The 19,763-nt window shown below is 33.6% G+C and overlaps 1 protein-coding gene across 2 annotated transcripts; it reads right to left on the bottom strand.

Moving 5' to 3' along the window:
• Positions 1–3,226: 3,226 nt before the first annotated feature.
• Positions 3,227–6,372, bottom strand: LOC131655375 (uncharacterized). Of its 2 annotated transcripts, none has more exons than XM_058925257.1 (9): positions 6,237–6,372; positions 5,919–5,997; positions 5,669–5,756; positions 5,394–5,570; positions 5,136–5,312; positions 4,847–5,026; positions 4,609–4,760; positions 4,381–4,516; positions 3,227–3,572 (listed from the first exon to the last, which is right to left on the bottom strand). In XM_058925257.1, exons 2-9 carry the CDS (start codon positions 5,963–5,965, stop codon positions 3,561–3,563), a joined length of 969 nt encoding a protein of 322 aa, XP_058781240.1. In that variant the 5' UTR covers positions 5,966–5,997; positions 6,237–6,372; the 3' UTR covers positions 3,227–3,560. The 2 variants fall into 2 exon arrangements, with proteins under 2 accessions (XP_058781240.1, XP_058781241.1); XM_058925258.1 differs by lacking the exon at positions 6,237–6,372 and adding an exon at positions 6,066–6,223.
• Positions 6,373–19,763: the final 13,391 nt, after the last annotated feature.

Genomic DNA, 19,763 nt, shown 5'->3' with positions numbered 1-19,763 from the left:
ACTTTTTTTGTTAAGTGATACCTACAAAGTAATGCATATGATGTAAGAAACACCTTTACAATCGAATTCATCAATACGATAATATGATCGATCACAATTACTTTTGGAATGTTTTCTTGGTCCTTTTACATAGTCTGGCTCACTTCTAAAGCCCAAGTAACGTTGTCCTCTTCTTGACTTTTCAAAAATATAAGTAACACCAACAATTTCCAAAAGTGAAAGTTTATACTAGTTGGTCTTATATGTTAAATAAATTATGAGCACAGTTGAAAATGTGTTGAACAACTTGATGGAATCAGGATAAGTACAAAATATATCTCGAACAGTTTCTCCATCCTCGTACAATATGTACCTAGATACATAATGATCATTATCAAAACCCTTCAACAATTGTTGATTTCAGTTCTTGGACCTCTTATCGCCTAGTTGTTTCAGGCACGAACATTGTATACTTATTTTGTATTTGAGACATTATGAGGTCTTTTCCATTTCAAAGATTGCAAGTATGCTTTTAGGTTGCACCATGTTTAATGTCATGTCAGAAACAAGATCATTCTCTTCCAAATTAAAGCATACTAAAGGAACAGGATCACCTAGTATTTGGAAATCGGCAAGTAGAGACGCACATGGTAAACCATGTGTTTTCTAATGAAACAACCCCATGTACCTTGGTTGACGCCAACTAATTTTACCATTTCTAGCTCCTTTTCAATGTGTTGTATACACTGTCTTGAAACGAAATCGTGCAATCTGGTGTAAAATGGAGTGTTATACTGATGCTCAATGTTGACAATACTTTTTTGAAGCGACACTCTGATTGATCCTAGGTGCAACTTCAACATGATGTTCACAACATTCCAACTTCGGTATAAATCTCTCAGGCTCGTAGTCAACATGTTTTTTAGTCTCCAATGGGCAAAGTTCACCCTGAAAACCATGATATAAATATATGTTAAATTATGTTTAGTAATGTAATAACTTCAAACCCACATCCATGTACTTATTCGTTGTTGTGTTTCCTAAATGAGTGACTATATTAGTCCAAGCAGCAACAAATATTTCTTTATAAGATGTAAACCATGTTTCACTCACATACTTAACAAATAAAGGGATATTAGCACAAACAACCTCAAAACACTTCAAGTGTTCCACAAACTCAGTCTCTCTACTTGAATACATGATGTTGTTTCATAGATCCATGACGTGTTCTTTCCTTTCTGATTTAACATACTTCTTACACTTCAAACTAACGTTTATTGAAATATAAAACGTACACAACATATGAGTTAAGTTTGGAAACACAACTTCCATGGCACTCATCAGCGCAAAATCTCGGTCTGTCTCTATAATCTTTGGTAGCAATTTCTTAGAAGAGAACAATTTTTTAAGCTTCTCCAGTGTTCGTGTGAAGTTCTCCTCCCTTTCATGTCTAAATAGGCACAGTCAACCGAAAACGTCAACTTTATTGACGTTACGCCAACAATCACAAATAGTGATAGTCGCTATAGGATGACGATACATAGTCAATAATCAACATCTAATCAACAAAAAAATAAATTAAATTCTACATTCTTAAAGTAGTGGTAGCCATTACCTATTTGTTTTGTATGTGAGGTCAAAAGTCAACACCAAATAAAACATAGTATTCAACAACTTCACTTAATTACAATGTGTCCAAAATATATTAGCAAAACATTTGAGTCATCCATATTTTTAGTCCAACACATGTATTTTTCTCCATAAATATGAACTCAACAACAGTTTCATTTCCGTCAATGGATATTTCTTGCTCATGTTGTATGTAGCTCTAGCCTTGTACACTTGAGTAACACTCATGAGGTTTCGTGGATCTTTGTCTTTCAAAGCAGCAACTATGTACCTTGGAGTTATATTGTACTTCGTCATGTCATTCACAAACTGTCTTTCATGATCTTTTAGGCGGCCCAGTATGTCATGGTCATCTAAATCCTTATATAGTTGATTATTGTGCAACCCGCGCCCAACTATCACCTTCCAACTGCTACCACTTAGCACATATCTCCGCCTAAAAGGACACTTAACTTTCATACTATAAATGCTCTCTGAGAAACTTTTGCTTTCAGATGAATTATTCTTTTTGTAGTTTCCTCCTCTCTTACAACCTATAATCAATTTTATCTCTCCTCTCTCACATTTCATTTGCAATATTAGAACGAACAGTGACAACAATAATACCATATTGTTTATCAATGAAATGTGTCCATGCTAATACTTCGGCTCGGAAGGAAAACATTTGTTATTCACAAAATATCAATAATAAACAATCATTATCATAGAGACGGAAAAACGTTTAAATTCTTAACAGGTTGCAGAATTTTTCAATTCTTCCACAAGATTTCGGAATTTTTCAATTTTCCCGATAATTCTCCAACGGCAATTTCATAAAACCGGGTAAAAATGAATGTTTTTTCCCAGAATATACTGAATTTTCTTAAATTTCCATTATAAATGCAAATCACAAAATGCAAAAAAAAATCGTACCAAAAATTTCAAATTTCACAGCATACAAGAAAGTGAATTTTTAGCATACAAGAAAGTGAATTTTTTTACCAATTATAATTTATGGGAAATAGGTATACATTGAAGGGTGGCAAGTTAAAAACTTGAGAAAGTGAAATTGGATAGCCCGCATGCAGTAACTTTGATCAGTAAAGGCGAGATCATTTACTTTTAAAAATTTTATTACCACTCCATAATACTCTTGGGCACTCGGCACAATTACATTTATGTCCCTGGTTTCTGTAGATACACCTCTTGAAACTTCAAATTTTGTGTTTTTCTGGAGATGCATCTATAGAAGTATTTTAAATTGAGAAACATTTGGGAAAACTCTCAAATAATTCAATTAAAAAAGATTTCGTAGATGTATCTACGGAACAAATCAACGTAAAATCAAAAAAAGTACTTCCGGAGATATACCTCCAAAAACATAAGGGCAAGTTTGACAACGCAGATGGTATGTGAGAAACCTATGGAATGAGATAAGATATTCTAAAAAAAAATAATTGGCTTTACTATGTAAAAAATTGAAAATTACGATATATATTCAAAAAATAGTAATATCACATAATATATGATATGGCAAACAGTCACTCCAATAAAGTTTGAAGTGATAGAGAGGAAGGGCGGGTACCAAGCCTACATTGGTAGCTAGACACGGACCGGACCGGAGTAATGAGAACACAAATTAGAAAGGTTCGCATTCAGTAATATGAAGTTTAATTTGCTTTACAGTTCACCTCTACTTGTTTAAAATACATCAGCCAATAAACAATCATTTCATTTTTTCTAAAATCTCAAATCCAAGTTCTCAATAAACCTAAGCACGAGCCAATTTCGATGATGACTATGATAATAACAAAAATTAAATCTACAATCCCTACTTGTTTAGCCACAGTGAGTGAGGAATGCAGCAATCCAACTCGGGCTTAAACACTCACTTGCATTACTTCCTCCAAGAGCATGCAGTATTTCCAAATAACAGTGGTCTGGTAGTAGGTCGAACCCCAAATTTTCTTTCTTCAATGTTTCCTCTGCAAGGAATCCAAAATTGTTAGTTAGTCCCTATAGCTCAACTGAAACAATATAATTCAACATACTGAATTGCACACGATATATGAATATGTATTACGCGCAATGACACAGAATGCTAAAAATAGTTGAAAAGAAAAGGGCACATAGCTTGAGGAAATATCACTTTTTGCTTCCAAACGTAAAGGAAAAGTGCTGGAAGGAATTGAATTTTCAAATACTTTAAAGTGAGTAATCGGTTTCAAAGGGCATTTAAATTATATTTCTTCCCATGGTAATCTTCAAACCAGTTCCGACTATGTTGTATAGTACATACTACATAATTCAGAATAGTCATAACAGGTGAATATAGTAGAAATTATTCATAACCAGAAATTGGTTGAGTGCGACATGACAAGTGTGACTATATCAATAACCAAATAATCATGCTTGCTTACTACGGAGGCAAGGTAACAGGAAATAACATGTATTTGGAAGATATGGATCTCAATAACACTATTTATTAGCTAAAGGTAACCTTAGATTTTAATGAGCATCTATGAGGTTAAACAGCATGGGTTCATCACTCATCACAAAACATTAGATAGTTAGTGACACACAAGGAACAAAGGGAAGGGACCTCAGAAAATGAGTTTCTAGAAGGTGATCATCAAATGATTAAGTTTGTTATCCGCAATGCAGATGCAACAGAGCACAAATCACATCCACCAAAATTGAACTAAAGTGTACCATTCCAATGTTAAGAAAGTGTATTATTATTAATGTTTTCATGTAACAATTTCAAAGGATCAAAATCAAAGAGACACATGCCTTTCGCTTCTTCAGCTTCCCATGCTTCCCATTTCTTTTGCTACCCTTTTTGAAGCCCATTGTTTGCTCACCAGAATCATCTTCAAAGTGTAATCCTTTGACTTCATCAAATAAACTTTCTGTTATGCCTTGCATCCTGGAAAAAATAAACACAGAAGTAAGAGTAAGTAAAAAATAAGTAAAATTGCCATCGTGCATTTGATGCTTTTAGAAAGGCATTCCCCATACCCATTTGTTGCTTTCTTCATGTACTTCTCTCTCTTCCTCTCCTGTTTCGTCATAGGAACACGGGTGAATAGTTCCTCCTCTTGCCTAGAACGCTCGTCCTGTTGGCTAACATACTTATCCACTTCTCTGCTATTTCCCATAAAATCTCGTATCTGTGTAGTAAGCAGCAAACACAAACCATTACATAAACTCATTAAGTAGTTATGATTCCACACCCAAAATACACTAATAATGTCACCTCTTCAGGTCTTTCCTCCATATCATTCACCATTGTTCTGATAAAATCGCTTTGCTTAGCCTGTTTCAGAATTTCTCTATCTCTTCGGATGGCATTTCTTTCTTGCTTTGAAGATTTATCCATATCCATAGAAGTAGGAGCAATTCTAGGAGGACGATACACATCGTCACCATCACCTTCCTATAGCATAAACGAATTAAGTTAGAGAGACAGCACACAAATATCTTTTGCATCATACTATCACACTCCGCACCTCAAATTTTCACTTGATATTATTAAATAAACTCACCTGGGCGGTTGGTTGTGTTTTGCTAATAAGACCATCAGGATTTGGTCGATACTTTGAAACGTCCTCACTCTTACTGGACGTAGCCGGCACCTTCTCATTGGCATTACTTGCTGCACTTTCACTAGCTTTAATAACTTTCTGGATTTGGTATTGCTGTTTTTTATCAATAGGACGAATCTGCAGCAGAAAGCTGGATGTCAGATACACACCATAGTCAAACTTAAATATATAAAGTTGACACACAAGAATAAAAAAGACCTTTTCTAAAAATAATCTGATCTCAACTATACTTCGAACAACGGGATGTTCTTCTATAGAATATCCCTTAGCCTTTCGCAATAGATAATAAACAAGGGATTGACAATAATTCAAAAGAAGCAAATTTTTAGCTTCGAGATAACTGAATCCATCTGCGGTAGAACTCTGAGCTTTCACCTGATATAAGAAACACGCAAATACACATTAAAAATCAACTTACTTATATTGCTATCATATAATGAAACTCGCTAATAACAGAAAAAGTGCATTTCAACCTTGGCAGTTAAAGTTTGAATTTTGCGGTTAACATTATCAAGTCCTTCCTTCATTTCTTTCAACAATGCAGCAAGCTGAGATGCTTCTCTGAAAACACAATAATAAATAAATTGAATGCTGAATTAACTAACCTAATCTTACAGAGTTCCAATTTAATTCAGTGACCTGAGTGTGTATTCAGATAAAAATTGGAAACTACGCGAGCAATAATTGAAGCATATATAAGCAAAAACAAATGCACAAGCTTACTTTTCACTGATATCGTCAGTATTGAGATGATTTTCAGGCTTCTCCATGATTTTTTTACAGTGTTCAACAACTTCCAAAACTGCAAGTAATTTTCGATAACTGTTAAGATGAAGAGTATTGTAAAATCAGAGAATAATAAAGCGTAACCTAGGTAGTTATTAAAGGCGATAATGGCGGCGTGAATCAATGTCACGGCTGCCTCGGAAGTGTTGCACGAGAACAGCACGGCGAGAGTAGCTGCCGAGACGGAGTTTTGTGCTCGGTGTGATGAAAATATAATGAAGAAAAAAAAGTGGAAAGAGAAGGGTGGGGAATTACGGTGGAAGGAGGAGGGATGGTGAAGAGGAAACGCAATAGGAAGGATAAACGAAGGGCGGTGCTGAATGACAGTGGGGGATAGGGGCTGCAGAATTTGCTAGGTTAAATCCAAAGAATAAATCAATTAGAATTGAATAAAAATATATTAATCCTATATACCAGTATACTCCATGCGGTCTCAAATATAAGCAAATTTGCAAAAAAAAACTCACCCATTAAGGAGAATGTCTCAATGCATTTAATTTTTACTCTCTTTCTAATTCTACCCCTATTTTGCCAACATTTAAAATGTAAAAAATTGTAGGGGTATATTTAGAATAGTGACATTGAATGTAATAAATATTGATTTATTTTGCTTATATTTAAGATCATAGAAATTATTTTTTTGTTGCTTATATTTGAGACCGGAGGAATTATTTAGTAGGCACACATATTTTTGGTGTCCTTAACAAATTTAAATGATAATACTACATTACTACATTCATTTTTAATAAATAAAAGGAAATTTCTCTACCAACCCTATACCCTTTTTACGCACCATTGAATTGACTATTTTGCTCTCGGATTTTCGTAAATATATTTTCGGAAGCACCATTATTTTTTGTTTAACATTGTTCTGTTCCGTAGATGCACCTACGGAAGTCTTATGTAGATGCATCTACGGAATCAATCCAGACCCAGAAAACCAGAGCAGAAGCATTTTTAACTATAAAAGACATTGCATTAATTCATTGATTAATCGATATTACAACGAAATTTCAAAAAGAAAATTAAGAAAACTAATAGATCTAAGAAATTACAACGGTTAAAACAATGTCATCTAATCCATACATAATTTGAATGCAATCCATGTCGAATTTCACCTCAACCCACAAACGTTTCGTTTTTCCGGTCGCAAACAAGGTACTTGTTCTAAGCCTATGGATCCTTTTGATTTCTTCTCCGGGTTTGCATTCCCCCTCTAAAAAAGACATGATAGTCCTATTGAGTTGGTCGAAGGATTGGATATTCCAAAACTTCACCGGCACTAGTGGTTTGACAGAAGATAGAATGACATGTCCATCCCTTATGCGGTATTCCGGTTTAGGATCAAGACGGTTCATTGATGTTCGGTGACATCCATCTGGTCTAATGCGAGACATTTTTGTGTTTGTGTTTAGGGATTGTGCTTGTGTGTAATGCAAACCTAGAAACCCCAAATTTATATAAGCCTTTAGAGAATATGGACCACACAATGTCTGTCACATAAAGACCCATAGATGTATCCACTGAAGGGTCATATGTAACACCTTTCCGTAGATGCATATACGGTAAAGACCTAAAATTTTTATTGTAATACCCTTCCATAGATGGATCTACAGGAGTTTTCCTACTATTTTTTTAGCAGAACAGCAAGTAGTAGCAGTAGCAACAAAATTTAGAATACAAAACACACAAACACAAAAAAACATTATATTGCAATGTTATAGAGTGCATATATTACACTTCGGAACTAGATAAATACATGAAAAGAATTGTCGCCGGCTAAATTTATTGGTGGTTTCAATTTTGACTTTTTCGCATTCGAGATTTTCCGCATTCGAAGCACCTTTTGTCTTAACGGGTTGAGACGGCGGTTTCATGTCGGTTGTTTCACGAAATCCAATCCTCCACAATTGTTCTTTGATGTATAATTTCGTGTTGTCATCAGCCTTCGAAAACCTCCCTTGTATCGTCTCCAATTCGGAAATAATAGAGATATTCGAATCTTCTTCGACACAACCATCATCATCAAAACTAAGTCTCTTCCAATAAGGAGTGATTTCATTCATTGTTATTGGCTCACCTAATCTCACTTTTTTAGCAATAGCATAAACACACGGGAGACCATACGTGATAGTAATAGTGCAACCACACTTTGCGATCAATTGAGAGTAAAGAATGTTGTTCTTAAATCAATGCTCCAAAACCGTAATGCTCCAGCCGAACGACGTTTGTATTTCGTTGTGTTGGTTCGAAATCTTGTGATTTATGGTGTCCCATGCTTTACACAAAAATGTTGGGACTATTCCGTAGATGCATCTACAGAAGTGTTTATCTTCAACAGGTTCTGTAGATGGATCTACGGAAGCAACGTAACTTTTTTACAGAAAAATTCATTGACAATGTGAAGAATGTAGTGGTTGAAAGTGATTATTTACCTGAAATTCAGACTCTTCTTGCTCTCTTTGATTTGTTTCACCAAAAAGTTTGAGTATTGGAGTGAAATAAGGTATTGATGATGTAGGGTATTTAGGGTGTGAAGTATGATGAGTTTGGAGAAATGAAACAATTGGGGAGTGATCATGCCGGTTCAAACTATATCAGACCTTTGCTTAGATGCATCTACGCAACAATGTGGCGCTAAGCTGTTCCGTAGATGCATCTACGGAAGCTTCCCTTAAGATATTTTAATGTGTATTTTTATTTCATATACACTAATTTATTACCTTTTCGTAGATGCATCTACGGAAGGAATCAAATTTTTTTTAAAATATGTGGTGCTTCCAGATGTGGACCTATGGAAGTTAGGGACAAAAATAAAATTTTGCGTGGTGTGTAAAATAACCATGGGGTGGGTTGAGAAACTTTCTAAATAAAATTAGATGTATTTTTGAAAATTTATTTTTGATATTTTTACTTTTTATTTTTGATATTTTTATTTTTTTATTATAAACTCACCATCTCCTATTAGGGGTGCTCGCGGTGCGGTTTGGGCGGTTTTGACGAAAAAAATCATCCGAACCGCAAGAGAAAAAATAGTGCGGTTTGGTTTGGTTCGGTTGGCTTTTAAAAAAAATTCGAACCAAACCAAACCAAACTAATGCGGTTTGGTTCGGCTCGGTTGGTTCGGTTTTTTACAAATATTTTATTGAGCCATACATACACATATAGATGACAATATAATTTTGTATTTAGACATTCATACACTATCAAATAACAACAAAACTCGTCATATTTTGACAACAATTTTCTATTTAATATGTAAAAATTAAATTAGACAAAAGTGGAATATTAAACATAAAATAATAGCATAAAATAATATAAAAATTATTATAATGAAACAAAAAATTGAAGAGACGAAAGATTAGTGAAGGTGAAAAAGAAAAAAAAGTGTTGAGCGATTAGATAAGAAGATGTGCGATAAAAATGAAACTGAAATACAGAACATTTACATAAAATTGAGAAGTTGAAAAAGAAAGAATATAAAAGAGTACAGAGACTATAGAAGAAGTGAGAAGATGTATGTAGCAAAGAAGGTGTGATAATGTTATTAGAGATTTGGAAGATCAGGACTGAAATTATATGTGTAAGAATGAGAAAATTGTTCGTAATCATAAGGCTAATGTATAATAGGTTTAATTTTGGGTTGGATGTGAGTTAAGTAAATTTTAGGTTGTAACATAATGCGGTTTGATTCGGTTTGGTTCGGTTTACAAAATACAAATCGCAAACCGAACCGAACCATGCGGTTTTGTTAAAAAATGACCCAAACTAATCCGAACCAAATGCGGTTTTTTGCGGTTTTGGTTTGGTTTGATTTGGTTTGCGGTTTTCTATTGGGTTGGTTTGGTTTTGAGCACCCCTATCTCCTATTGAATAATTTTTAAAAAAAAATCATCTGACGGATGTGATATTTTCATTTAAAACTTAGTATTTACATGGTAAGTTAGTCAAATACTCGTGCCGCCGCATGGGTAAATTTATTCGATATAATATAAATTGTATTTAGATATGTATCAAAATTTAAAATTATTAATTTTAAAATGTACAATAATTATATAAATCCAATTGTAATAAATAATTAAAATAATTATTGTTAAAAATAATATGTGTTGTGATGATAGTGACTCATATTTTGCTGATAGTTTCCATTTGATAATTATTTTTTATTTTATAATTAAATAACTCATTTATTTGATACATATGTAAATTTGAAATTGATTATTTATTTTTAAAATGAAAAATAATTATCATGCAAAAAGGGCCTAGCACCATCCCTTTTATCAAAAAATAATAATAATGCAAAAAATGACTCGTGAGATAAAGAAATACAAAAAAGTAAATTATGAAATAAGAATTTTGTCTTTCAAATCAAGGCAACTTATTGATTAAAATAAAATAGGAATAATGATTCGTAGGATGCAAAAATTATTCGATGCAATATAAAATATATTTATAAGCTCAATCGAACGCATGTATAACATCACAACGTTTTGCTCTTTATGTAATGACTCATACAATACATTGTTGAAAATTAAATCAATAACAATTAATCACATATCCATGTTCTACATATTATACCATGTACTTTAGTGCATGATAGAATAAATAAATATGAACATGTATATAATTATAGGATCTACGACGTGTTAGTATATGAGATATGAGATTTCAAGAATACTTGGACCCATAAGATAAAAGTCTTTTGTAAATGATAATTGTGATCGTGAAACGCAAAAATGTAGAGACAAGTAGAGATGACAGGCAGACCCACACCCGCACCTGCGCCCGAGTCAACGGGTATAAACCCAAGTTGACTGGGTTCGGGTTCGGGTGCCACCCGAAATTTCGGGTGCAGGTTTGGGTAGTGTGAAACCTGCACCCGAAACCACACCCGCTTAAATATGAAATTACATAACTGCCCTTATATATATAAATATAGATAAGTGTAAGAAATTAGGGTTTCTAATCTTTCACTTTTTGAAACCGTGAAAGCTGCTGCTGGAGAGTAAAGCAAAATCGTGAAAGTTGGAGAGTGAAGAAAATTGTGAAAACTGCTGCTGCTACAATTATTACGCACACGTTAGTAATCACTACCAACAAACTCTCTCATTTCTCTCTGAAATCAAAATTTCAACGAGGTTAGGGTTTCACAATGCTTCCTCATTCTTCTTTTTTGTCATATTGATTCTTCACATTTTTCTCCGCTTCCATTGTTTTTGATGGTTTAATGGTTCTCTGCTGCTATGAATCTACTTTGTTGCTATGAATCTTTTTTTTCGTTATTGGTTCTCTGTTTTCACCTTGAAGGTGCCAATTTCCATTGAATAATTATAGTTTAGTGTCAATTACTTAAAAAGTTTCAGGGATTAGAAATGTATAGAAATATATCAATAGTGTAAAAATCTCATTTGTAGTGGTTTGAATTTCTATAAATTAACATTTTTGAGTTTAAGAAAAAGTGTTCTTTAGATCATTTTAAGTTAAAGTGTAAAGTTCAAACCTTATAAATTTCCCAAATTGAATCAATGATTATCTGACTGTTATAGACGAACAAGATTCATTCTGTAAGGTATTAGAAAATTATTTTCAGCATAGCAGTATAGCATGAAATGAAACTATTTTCAGCATAGCAGTATAGCATGAAATGAAACCATAAGTTAGTAGAATCAAAGAGATGTGTTATGATTTGCTCAATGATTATCAACAGATTAAACTCAGAGATGCACAATCTACTGCTCTATCCATTGGTACAACAACTGTTGTTGATGATGAGGCTGAATTTGATGCATACATTGAGACGATTGCAGACAACTCAAGTTCAACTGTTAAGTATAAGTTGGATCATTATTTAAGGAGTCGGTTATAAAAAAACTCCAGAATTTGATATTTTGAATTGGTGGAAGGTAAATGGAGTTGTGTATCCAACACTTCAAGCAATCGCAAGAGATGTGTTAGCTATTCATATCTCTACAGTAGCTTCTGAATCGGCATTCAGTAATAGTGGTCGAATATTGAGTTCTCATCGTAGCCGACTTAACTGGACTACCTTAGAGGCTTTGATATGTGCTAGGAGTTGACTATGGGCTGTTGAGAATAATGGTATGTCATTGTCAAATAATCTTTATTTTCTACCTTAATATACTTGTTATATATATAATGTATTGCTACTTTGGCAAGTGAACTAATTTTTTTTCTTCTACATGTGATATATATAGGAACTTCTAGAGTTAAAGAAGAAATTGCTACTGTGTTGAATGAAATGGAGTCTGACGATGAAGGTATTTTGTACTTCATTTAGTGTAATAGTTTTAAGCTTTGATGTTTTATTTAACTTTAATTTACTTCTTAATACAACTGAATTGATGGAAAGTTGTTTGGGTTACCATTTTGAAGACTAAAAGTTGTTGTTTCTATGCTTTAACAATAACATGGTGAGTATTGAAAATCAATTTTGAATTTACTTACTGTTATATATATATATATATATATATATATATATATATATATATATATATATATATATATATTCCATTTGCTTTTATCTAAGTTAGTTTCCAACATTGTTATCACTGCCACTTAATGTTGAATTAGAATTCTGAATTGTGAATTTTGATTAGGGGTGCTCAAAACCAAACCAACCCAATAGAAAACCGCAAACCAAATCAAACCAAACCAAAACCGCAAAAAACCGCATTTGGTTCGGATTAGTTTGGGTCATTTTTTAACAAAACCGCATGGTTCGGTTCGGTTTGCGGTTTGTATTTTGTAAACCGAACCAAACCGAATCAAACCGCATTATGTTACAACCTAAAATTTACTTAACTCACATCCAACCCAAAATTAAACCTATTATACATTAGCCTTATGATTACGAACAATTTTCTCATTCTTACACATATAATTTCAGTCCTGATCTTCCAAATCTCTAATAACATTATCACACCTTCTTTGCTACATACATCTTCTCACTTCTTCTATAGTCTCTGTACTCTTTTATATTCTTTCTTTTTCAACTTCTCAATTTTATGTAAATGTTCTGTATTTCAGTTTCATTTTTATCGCACATCTTCTTATCTAATCGCTCAACACTTTTTTTTCTTTTTCACCTTCACTAATCTTTCGTCTCTTCAATTTTTTGTTTCATTATAATAATTTTTATATTATTTTATGCTATTATTTTATGTTTAATATTCCACTTTTGTCTAATTTAATTTTTACATATTAAATGGAAAATTGTTGTCAAAATATGACGAGTTTTGTTGTTATTTGATAGTGTATGAATGTCTAAATACAAAATTATATTGTCATCTATATGTGTATGTATGGCTCAATAAAATATTTGTAAAAAACCGAACCAACCGAGCCGAACCAAACCGCATTAGTTTGGTTTGGTTTGGTTCGAATTTTTTTTAAAAGCCAACCGAACCAAACCAAACCGCACTATTTTTTCTCTTGCGGTTCGGATGATTTTTTTCGTCAAAACCGCCCAAACCGCACCGCGAGCACCCCTAATTTTGATCTTACACAATGCTGAATTTTGCATTATATTAAAATGCTGAATTGTGAATTTTGATCTTACATAATGTTGAATTTTGAATTTTGATCTTACTTAATGCTGAATTTTGCATTATATTAAAATGTGAACTTTTTAAAATGTGAACTTTCTTTTTTCGTATTGAGATTCATGGTTGCTAAACTAAATTTGTTGGTAATAGTTGAAATGGATCAAGTGAACACAACCTCGAAACCGGAAGGAAAATCTAATCCTACACAAGAAAGTACGTGTCCACCAATTCAAAAAGACTATGTTACCTTGTTGTTGTTGGAAAGTTGTAATTTGATTGTAGACTTTAATTTTAATTGTAATGTTAAGATGTTGAAGACTATGTTAAGATGCTTGTGATTGAATTTACTTAGAAACTATGTTAAGAACTTAATTTTAATTGTAATTTCTTTGAGAGACCTTGATGAAGTTCTTGTGTTTCAAATTTCAATACTGCTGTTGTATTTTTTTGTGTTTTTTACTGCGGGTTCGGGTTTAGGTGAAAAAACCCGAACCCAAAGGGTGTGGGCGCGGGTGTTATTTTTCCACCCGAATAGCCTTTGGATTCAGGTTTGGGTTCGGGTTGAGATTTCGGGTGCGAGTTTGGATAGTGTGAAACCCGCACACGCGGGCACCCGTTGCCATCCCTAGTCAGACAAGTGACACACAAGTGTAGAGACAAGTCACTGACACTTGTTGACGTGTGGATCTTCCTCAACCGGTACTCCTAATACCTTAAACACTCTTCAAATGGATAAAAGAGGTAAATTGCTTGTATGCGGTAAATTAGGGACCATAAACTATATATATATATATATATATATATATATATATATATATATATATATATATATATATATATATATAAATAAGTTGATGACCAGTTAGGGTTCTCAAATTGAGCTGATATTCAATTAATTAATTAATTAATTCCTTAATATAAATCTAATTAGCTTTTTTAAACTTTATTTGACAACTTAATCAATTAAGACTCTTAATTTGATAAATAAATAACTAATATAATTTTTATAAATATATTTGCCCACATAATAATTATTAGAATATAATAATTAGATAATATTTAAATGTAAAATATTCCAACATACATGTCTAGATTAGTATTATTTGGAACATTAGATTGGAACTATATATCATACATAAGCATCTGGATTATATCATAAGTCATGTACGTTACAAACAAGATAAGAATTAAGTACATGAAATACAACAGATATCCATTTAATGCTACAAAAGATCTAATACAACACAAATAGAAAATATGAAACATCTTCATCATCCCACTTTAGGCCATCTTGCATTTACCTTTCTCCTGCCTCGAGTTACCTGTAATATACAACATGAGTGAGGTGAGATACTAATCTCAATAATCTCAATAAGTTCTTTATTACACCTATCGGTCCAATTAGCTTTACAAGGTTCACTATTCTTATTTCATTTCATTAGCATTATGCTCACGTGTTATATCGTAGACTAAGAAATAAAGCATAGTGGCGGAGCTAGGAATTTTAGACAGCCTGAGCAAAAACTTTACATCATTGATTGTTCATCTGTTTTAATTTTCACACCTTATTTTTACTAATTTTACTCCTGGTTTTATTTAAAAATTGACTATTAAATTGGAGGGAGTACAAAGAAAATAGGGGTTGAGCCCGGACGCGTGTCCGGGCTCGTTGGGCCATGGAACCGTCCCTGACAAAGCATATAACAACTTCACACTACGCGTGAAAGTTTATACCCTGGTTATACTTGACATATAGAATAATAGAAGTTACGAATATTGATCATGTTGAATCTTTTCGACAAACCTCTAGTATAACTAGTGTTTCAAACGCACCAGGTGAACAAATAACCTAATGTCCGCACATATCGAGTTTACAGTTGACTTTCCCCTCCATGTCCAAAATAATTTTCCCCCTCGATGTCTAATAGAGTGGCATCCAAAATTACACGCCCCTTTTCAAACTGGATCATTTTAAACAACGTGGTATCCAAAATCATTAAACCTATCCCCTATCAGGCCTTACTTTCTTACGTTTCGAACTACAAATTGGGCAAGACATAAAAATCAAGCTTTTCACATATCTACTACCCGCACCGATAGGATTTATAGATGACATGCCCCATCCATGTCCACTAAGGTGGTATTTGAAATTACCCGCCCCATTTTAAAATAGGATTATGTTAAACAATGAGGTATCCCAAATCATCATACCTATCCCTTATTAGGTATTTCCTCACTATCGGATTTTATAATGATCATAGGGTTTCCTCACTTACCAAATATTACCTTTTAGGTGAGCACACACATACACATCATTATGATTTCATTTCATTCTTAAATGGTTTATTCTAGAGACTAGCTCTAGCATTATTGTCAACCAAACGATCGACTTCTCACAGACAAATCGTAACAGTAGCATTACTTACTACATATGTGCATCAAGGGTTTTTGGTTAATTCAACAACTATTGATCTTACATACTTTAACATAATGCATTCATGTTCTTATTACCAAGTTCGGTTCGTATGTCTCACAAGCGCCCGAGTGAGTTTCCAAACATTTTCAATCAATTATATTATACTACGCTTGCTCACATTCCATCATATAACCAACTAGGGTTTCTATACGCCTTACTCACAATGGAGAGTTTCCGAGTGAATTATGTCTCAAATTCATGGATTACACTTAATCACATACGTGTAAGGCAATAATTCACCTCGATTACATGAACTAGGGGTCAATAAGACTCAAATTGGAGGGATTCAGAGGATTGTTATGGGTGCCCAAAGTAGGTGCTACGACCTGTATCAGGAGGAAGTCACGCCCCTATACAAAAATCAAAGAGTTGTTACGGCCTCCCATAAATGCTATTATGGTCCGTAGCAGAGCCCAGTAATCAGGGCTTCTCCCTTTTGCTTTTTGCCTCATACAATGCATCAAAATTCAATCTAACATAATCCAAACCATCCAAACACGAAAATCAAGTAATTAATACATTTCAAACATAGATTTTCACCAAAAATCATGCACAAGAGGATACTTGTTTCCTAATATTCTCTAACCACGATTACTACATGAAATTCAAGGCTCGTTGAATGTTCTTCAAGACATTCATCATTTTATCATGGATATGAACGTGAAAGATGGTAAATAAACAGAGTACACAATCAGATTTCATAATGTACTCCATACCATCATGCATCAAATAGAAAAACCCACAAGAATCATAAATAAAAATCAATCTCCCATGATTCATTGCCTTCTCCATTGTGCATTTCCTAAAGTGGTACTAATTCCCAAATTAAAACCCTAAATAGAACCCACTTTAGATTACAACTTGATTTGGAGTTTTGAAAGATGTATTTAATGTAATGATGATGATGATGAATTAATGATCAAAGCTCCCTTGATTTCTTCTTACTCCATGAAATCTCACATGCATAAGGAATAACTTCAAGAATTTATTCAAATAGCTCACATGCAATGAAGAATATGGATGAATTCAAGAAACATTCCCTCTTAGGAATTTTTCCTCCTCCTCTCACACTTATCCTCCCCACTCTATTTTCTGGTTTGTAGAAAGAGAAAGAAAGTGCGAGAATGAAGGTTTCTCTCACCTTTTGATTTTACACATTGATATTGCATAATGATTCCATTGCCCTTGGAATAAATATTTATTTACTAATGATGTCATTACCTATTGATTATGGCTTAATTCATAATTTGCAAGAGATTAAACCATTATTAAGACATGATTATGACCTTTAGAAACTAGAGCATTACACTTTATCTCATCATGGACCGTCTTTTATTGCCTGACAAGACTATACTAATACAATAATTAAATTGATTAATGTATTTAAAAACACAACAACCACGAGACCTTATATAATTAAGTGGAGCTGGCTAAATGGATCAACTTGCGTCACAATGTTCTATCTATGACCATGTTTTTATCCAAATCCTTAACTTTGAGATTTTTCTTAACAGTTTCTCTCATGGTCTTTCTAGGTCTTCCCTCTCCCCTAATTGTTTAACTTTTCTCCATCTGATATATTATTCTTACCATACAATTTACATATCTTATCTATACATGCCATACCACATTGTTCTTGGGTAAAAACACTAAACGAGTGACTTCCCTGTAGGAACAAGGAGAGCCTAAAGTGAGATGGATCTATGAGATATTCTGGGGGATTCGGGTGCTACTATCACTGTAGTATCCCAATGAGATGTCTTGCTTATCCCTCTGTCAAGAGCCCCTTTATATAACTTTGATAATAAAGAACCTCATTTAAGAGGGATCTATTGGATTCTCATCCGTTTGGCCATGATTGGCAACATTCGCCGCCAGTCTTAAAGTGGCTTCAATGAATCATCCTGCAACGTCTGCCTTAATGATCCTTTTCATGACTTATTCCCTTCCTCCGACTATAAGCCGCACCCTCACCATATCTTTATGCAGTCCGCGTACGAAGGCATACTCCTCTCGAAGTATCTGGACACTGAGAGAGCTTAGAGTTGGTTCATGTCAGTCATAGAACCCGACCCAGTCAATACTTTCCGGGATATGTACACACCTGAGTCTATTTTCCACCATCTTATATACTTTTTGTGTTTCTCGCATTATTTTATCTTCTTCTGCCAAGTTAATACAATGTCTTATTGCATGAAAGATTTATAATTGTTGAATGCCATTTATTTTGGTTGACATTGTTCTTTGTCCCCACACATCAAATTCCTTGATGTAAATTGATCCTCAGATTTTCACAATAAATGACGTCTATCTTGGGGCAAGGCGTATTGTTTACAAGTAAACACCGTGACTAAATGTGAGATCGAGAAATTTTTCAAAGACAACGATATTGAGTTGTGAAAACTGAAGATGCAAACAATTTTAACTCAAGAGAAGTGTATTGAAGCTTTGAAGTGTGAGACATCGATGCCTGCACACCTAACTAAAACAGACAAGGAAGACCGAAATGTTGGATAAAGTCATAAGTGCCATTATCTTGTTGTTAGCTGGAGATTTCGAATACTATTTATATTCTTCGAAGATATAAGTTTCGGAGGAAGAATGGCTTTGAATGACTATTTTTGAGATTGTTATATATCATGAAGGTTCCTAAATCGAAGCTGAATTGGAGTAGGTGACCTTCGAAAACTTGAGTGGCCTTCGAAACATAAAGGTCGTTGAAACTTAAGGTATTTTTAATATATTCTCATGAAGGACACGCTGTTGCGAGTTGAAGAAGGTTCGAGCGGGAAGATTTGAAATTCGAAAAGTTTCGTTTGAATCAAGGAGGACATGTGGAGCCCCAGGAATTCAAAGCGCATGCAAGCAAGCAACATGGCATTTCGTTAGATTATGACCGTTAGGGTCGAATTAGTATAAATAAGGGTCTTAGTGGTAGGATCCAGGGGTGTTCATTTTATACAAATCACTCACAAATCACTTAAGTATCAAGCGTTAGAGCAGGAGTTTTCGCTGAGAAATGTACGTGTAACACCATCATCTTTTATATATTTGTCTTTCCTTTACAAGAACGAAGTATTTTCACTTTCCTTTACTTTCTCGTCAAATCCTTTACATTTGCAGTTTAAATTCCTTTACATTTCCATCGAAGTCATTTACGTTTATTGTCTAACCAATTTCTATTTCGTTGTATTTTATCTAGTTTTACTTTATAGTCATTCATAGATTAGGATCATCACGTTACAGAAAACCAAAATTTAGAAAGTATGCACCAAATCATCATAAAAGATAACTTTTCGACACATGTTCTAGGATCAATCTAGTCGATCCTGCGAGTAACCAAAGTATATTCATAGTTTGGAGGACTAACGGTTGTTTACCGAAAATCACCGTAAACACTTGTGTCTCGAGGATAAAGTTCTAAGGAAAATCGTCAAAGAGCATATTGCTGCTTTGACGTGGAAAAAACTTGAATCATTATATATAACAAAATCTCTACCTTACACGTTGTGTCTAAAATAACAACTCTATTTATTCCGGACAAAAGTCTATTCTTAATAGAAATACCAAAATTACAATCAAACCATTTTTAAAATCCACAAAATTAATAATTTTTTAATCATTTTAAATTGTAAACTTAAAATATAAATTAATGTCACAATTTGTTAAAACTCAAACCGTCATGCGCTTAGACTACTAATCCATACCTAATACCTTAATCAGATTTATGACGAGGGTTTA

This window comes from Vicia villosa, linkage group LG3, assembly GCF_029867415.1.
Source record: "Vicia villosa cultivar HV-30 ecotype Madison, WI linkage group LG3, Vvil1.0, whole genome shotgun sequence".
NCBI lineage: Eukaryota > Viridiplantae > Streptophyta > Magnoliopsida > Fabales > Fabaceae > Vicia > Vicia villosa.
This window is presented reverse-complemented; position numbering and strand designations above follow the sequence as displayed.

Coding starts and splice junctions, on each gene's coding strand:
- LOC131655375 (XM_058925257.1), bottom strand. CDS start 5,965: ATGGAGAAGCCTGAAAATCATCTCAATACTGACGATATCAGTGAAAA. Junction 5,757..5,918: donor ACTGACGATATCAGTGAAAA/GTAAGCTTGTGC, acceptor TTGTGTTTTCAG/AGAAGCATCTCAGCTTGCTG. Junction 5,313..5,393: donor TCAGATTATTTTTAGAAAAG/GTCTTTTTTATT, acceptor TTTCTGCTGCAG/ATTCGTCCTATTGATAAAAA.